The sequence below is a fragment of the Corvus brachyrhynchos genome, unplaced genomic scaffold (assembly GCF_000691975.1).
Source record: "Corvus brachyrhynchos isolate BGI_N302 unplaced genomic scaffold, ASM69197v1 scaffold893, whole genome shotgun sequence".
In the NCBI taxonomy this organism is placed as follows: domain Eukaryota; kingdom Metazoa; phylum Chordata; class Aves; order Passeriformes; family Corvidae; genus Corvus; species Corvus brachyrhynchos.
This window is the reverse complement of record NW_008237340.1, coordinates 132386-137617: the sequence shown is the minus strand read 5'-3', so window position 1 is coordinate 137617 and position 5232 is coordinate 132386. Positions and strand designations below refer to the sequence as shown.

Below are 5232 nucleotides of genomic sequence, written 5' to 3'. Positions count from 1 at the left end.
CGAGCGGCGGGGGCCGGGGGTGCCCCCGGAATGGTGGAAAGTGGCGGTGGTGGTTATGCTGACAGTGGTGATGGCGGCGCCAGCGGCCACCACGAACTCAGTCAGGCCGTAAGTGTAGTTCCCAACAGGTGTCACCATGTAGTACCTGGTGCCCAGGCTCTCCACGGGCAGGAGGGCGGTGGCACCCACGGTGTAGCTCTTGGTGCTGACAGCCACCACGGAGATATCAGCGCTGGCCTGGACCACCAAGGTTTTATGGGAAGTGCGGCTTCCAGTGAGTTCCAGGTCAGCAGGGAGGGACAGGGGCACAGTGAGGTCCGGCCCCAGGGTGACGTTGCGGGTGACGGAGCCACCGCGGAGCATCACTGACACCTGGGTGTCGGTAGGGCCATAGGAGGTGAGCAGCAGCTGCAGGTACGTGCTGGGGGACTCGTCGTCATTCTGTGGGAACACGGCCAGGAACTCCCGGCCCCGGTAGCTGGCACTGGAGAGTGCTGGGGAAACGGGGGAAAAGGGGGCCTTGGTTAATTTTTATATTAACCAAGAGGGTTATATGAAGGTGGCCTTTGTATTTTTATATTGATACTTTTATATTCATTCCATATGTGGTTTATATAGAATTATAGGAGGAATTGTACTGAAATTACATTAAAGATATGACTGCAGTATCTAATTTATAGAGTCTATTTTTATATATAATCAAAATAGAAATTCTATTTACAGTTTATTATATTAATAAACAACATTTTAATAAAACTATAAATAATTCTATATAAATAGTAAACTCTTATTTATATGTTCTATTAACAAATTATTAATAATAATATACCAATGTGTTAACAATATGAAAGAACGTTGTATTATTAACTAATTATAATAAATACCATTCCTTAATATAACAATGTTATTAGATGTTTACATTACTAAACACTGTGTTATTGATATATTAATAGTACTATGTAATATACTCCAGTATATTACTACTTATTAGCACACTGATAATAAATTAATAATAGAGGACTCATATATCAGTAAAAATATGTTAATTACTTTTTTAGCCTGTTATTATATTATTATATCTGTTATCCAGTATATAACTTATATAGTTTTCCATGTTATTATACAGATCTATTAATTATAACACTGTAATTTACAACTTACATTTAAATATATAGTAGTATTTTTTCTATGATTTTGTACTTATTTTTAATAGAAATATCAGCAAAGAATTAATCCAAACCAATAAATATTAAAAATAATTAAAGTAATATAATAATAACTGCTGTAGTTATTGAATTTATTTTCGTATTAATCCCAGTAGAAAACAAATTTACATGTTATTTTTATAATTATATACAACAGTAGATGCTTTATATTTTCTCTAAAAAAATTATACAGATAATGATTTAAAATAATTTTATTTCTTCTTTTCATAGAAATGGCTTGGAAAAAATGTTAAAAATCAAGGAAAAATAAGCAATAAGGAACTAAATTAGAGCGGTAGAGAATATATTAGAGACCAGAACAGAATTAATATACCATTATATTATACGATATTGCATTATAATTTACCATTATATGTAATTCATATAACAATTATAATAGTGGATATTACATTATAACACAAAAGGTAAATAATATATAATTACAGTACTAAATATAATATTCATAAATTACATAAAGTTATAATACATTATAATACAATAACATAAAGTCATTCATATAATATAATGCAACTCTATGTCACATTACATCATAAAATAATCTAGAATGGTATATAATTATATTTATAGTAATTTGTATCTATTCTATCTTTTATAATTACGTCTCAATAGATGTAGCTATATATAATAGCAATATCTAGTGTGCTATATTAATAAATACACTATATAAAATAATGAATATAAAATATGTTACATGTTTTTATATTTCACATCTCTTGTACATCCATAAAAACTTTGAAATAATTTTATACTGAATTTTCACTAAAAATGCAAATCAAGAATGATAATAACAACATAATTATAGCAGAATATATCATACGTTGTATTTTTATATAATTACAGTAGAGATTATATTATACATTCATATATAACTATTGTAGTGTATAAATATAATTAATATATCCACAACATATAAAAATATAGATAAGTATTAATAACCAATTAATGTCCTATTAATCAATACTATGTTCTTCAATTACACTATTTAATGTCATTATTAGCCAACTAACATTTTAAGTATTTTGTACAAGTTAAAATGTATGTAGATAAATATAGATAAATATAGATAAATACAGATAAATATAGATAAATATAGATAAATACAGATAAATACAGATAAATATAGATAAATATATAAAAGGGAAAGTAAACAAATAAAAGATACTTTGAAAGGATCAAAAATAGATTTTTGAGGATTTTTTTAATGCTCCAAAACAACAAAAAAGACCTTTTTTGCCCCAAAACAGGTTAAAAAGAGTGGGTTTCTTCTGAAGGAAGCTTTGAGATCGCTGGGGGAAAACCACATGAAAACGTGATAAAACTTTATTAAAACTCAGTATATATATGAAAAGTTCACTATAAGAATTTGTTTTAAATTTAAAAAATAGGGAAATGGGGATGTTGGGTAAAAAAAGATAATTCTGGTGATTTTTTCTGAAAAAAATGGAATTTGAGTGTTTCGGGGAAAAATAGGGAAAAATGAGCTTTGACTGTGAATAAAAAATAAGATTAAAGGGGGCTTTCTGAATAATATATAAAAAAGGGGTTTTCTTAAAAGGGGGGATTTTGAAGAAAAGTCAACAGGGAAATAAGCAATTGGGATTTTAAAAATTAAAACAGAGTGAATGAGGTTTTTTCCTTTAAAAATACCCCAAACCTAAAACAGAGTTCAAGAGGGCTTTGTTTCCCCTAATAAATAATTTTTTTAAAAAATTTTTAAAAAGGAATAAACAAGAAAATATTAAGGGATTAAAAGAGTTTTCTTTAAAACACTACAAAAAATTGGGTTGATAAGAGGTTTTCATGAAAATTAGAAAAAGGTCAGGAAAATAAGGAATAAAAGGTTATTTTTTCCCTAAAGAACCAACTTTTTTTATTAAAATAGAACAAATAAAAGGACTTTTTTCATTAAAAAACTTTTCAAAATAGACCTTTTTTTCCTGAAAAAACCCCACAATTCCAGCATATAGATCTTGGGGTTTTTTCCTGGTAAAACACTAAAACTGATCATGTTAGCTCCAAAACAAACAACAAACAAACAAAAAACCACAAACGAAACAACAACAACAAAAACAACAAAAAACCCAACAAAAAAAACAACAAAAAACCCAACAAAACCCAACAAAAACAACAAAAAACCAACAAAAACAACAAAAAAACCCAACAAAAACCAACAAAAAAAACAACAAAAAAAACCAAAAAACCACAACAAAAAACAACAAAAAACAACAAAAAAAACCCAACAAAAAAACAACAAAAAAGCAACCACTACAAAAAAGTAACCCCAAATAACCAGGATAAGTGCACTTTTTTTTCAGTGAAAGTGAGCAAAAAGGGGATTTTTCCATGAAAATTAATGGGGGGTTCATGAGAAAAAAAAACCACAAAAAACGATTCTAAGGGCTTTTGTATTAAAAAAAAAATATTTTTAAAGGGTTTTTTTGGTTAAAATTAATAAATCTGCAGCTGAGAGTTTGCTGGAGGAAATGCAAAATGAGGGAAGAAGGGAATTTTTGGGCAAAAAATCCCAGGGATTCAGGATTTCATTTTCTGTGCTAAAAAGCCTGGAAATAAGTACAAAATCCAGGAAATCTGGGATTTTGTGTGGAAAACCAGGATTTTGCTTACCGCAGAAGGGAAGGAGGAGCCACCAGATCCCATCCTGTGCCATCACTGTGAAAAACACCCAAGATCACTAAAAATTTCTGTTTTATCAGAAAAACCCATGTGAGCCCTGAGGTATCTCCAGAACCCTCAAATAACCCCCAAATTACCCCCAAATGCCTTTCATTACCCCAAAGTGCCTTTTTTCACCCCATGGAAACCTCTTGGGGTTTATTTTGGCCCCCACTGCTCCCAAATCCACCCCAAAACCTTCCAAACTCTACAAACTTTGTGCAAAATTCCCCAAATTTGGGTCAAAATGGGGGGTTTTTTTACCAATTCCCCCATTTTGGATCAAAGTATTTTCCCCCCAATCCCCCCAGGGTGGATCAAAATGGAATTAAACAGCTGAAGCAACCATCCCTCCCCCCATCCTCCCCCCCACCTTGAGGCCACATCAGAGTCCCCACCTCTATCAGATTCACTCCAAAACCAGATGAATTTAAACCCAAATCACCTAGATTTGTGTCAAAATGGGGTTAAAATGCTGGCACAGCCCTCCTGACAACCCCTCCCTTTGATGCCACCTCAATACCCCATTTCCACCAAATCCACACTAAAACTTTATGGAAAGGGTGAATTTTGCCCCAGATCCCCTCCGTTTGGGTCAAAATGGGGGGGTTTTTGCCCAACATCCCCCAAATTTGGATCAAAATGGGGCTCAACATCCAGGACAACCCTTCACTCACCTTGTCCCACTCAAACCCTCCCAAATGCTCAATTTGCCCTCAAACAGGGGGAAATAAACCACCAAAAATTGGGCATGATGAGGGGAAAAAACCTGAAATTTGGGGGGAAAGTGCACAAAAAGGGAAAACCCCTGAGATGTGGGGGGGAAATGGGGAAAAAAGAAAAAAGAAATTTGGACACAAAAAGTGTTTAAAATCCAACATTTGGGAAGAAAAAGGGTTAAAATCATGAAGCTTGTAGGGGAAAAGAGGGCAAAAGACACAAAACTGGGGAGGGGAAAAGAGTAAAGAATCTGAAATCTGGGCAGAAAAAATCCTCAATTTCTGCCCATCCCCAAACAATGAGGAAAACCAGGAAAAAACAGGGAATGAAGCGTCCCCAGTCATCCCCCACTCACCAGCCCCTCAGCTCCTGAATTCCCAGAACTCTGCAGACACAGAGTGTTTGTCCCAAAATCACTCTTTTTATACCTAAATGGGCCTCGGCTACAGCCTCCTGACATGGCTTCCTGGGGGCGGATTTGGGCCCAAACCTGCAGATTTGGGCAGATTCAGCAGAATTTCAGGATGGGAGGAGGGGCCGGGGGCATGACCCACAGTTCCCGAGAATTTGGGAACTGGCAGGTGGACACTGTCCACTGTGAGGGCGCACGGCG

The 5232-nt window shown here is 34.3% G+C and overlaps 1 protein-coding gene across 1 annotated transcript in view; it reads right to left on the bottom strand.

Annotated features, from left to right (window-relative positions):
• LOC108445799 (IgGFc-binding protein-like) overlaps positions 1-5194 on the bottom strand; it is a gene marked incomplete at its 3' end in the record, with an annotated part of 5834 nt that extends 640 nt beyond the window's left edge. Inside the window, exons 1-3 of the mRNA XM_017730620.1 lie at positions 5048-5194; positions 3852-3896; positions 6-494 (exon numbers count right to left, since the gene is read on the bottom strand). Coding sequence (XP_017586109.1) covers positions 6-494; positions 3852-3894 — 532 coding nt within the window. The remainder of the gene's footprint in view (positions 1-5; positions 495-3851; positions 3897-5047) is intronic.
• Positions 5195-5232: the final 38 nt, after the last annotated feature.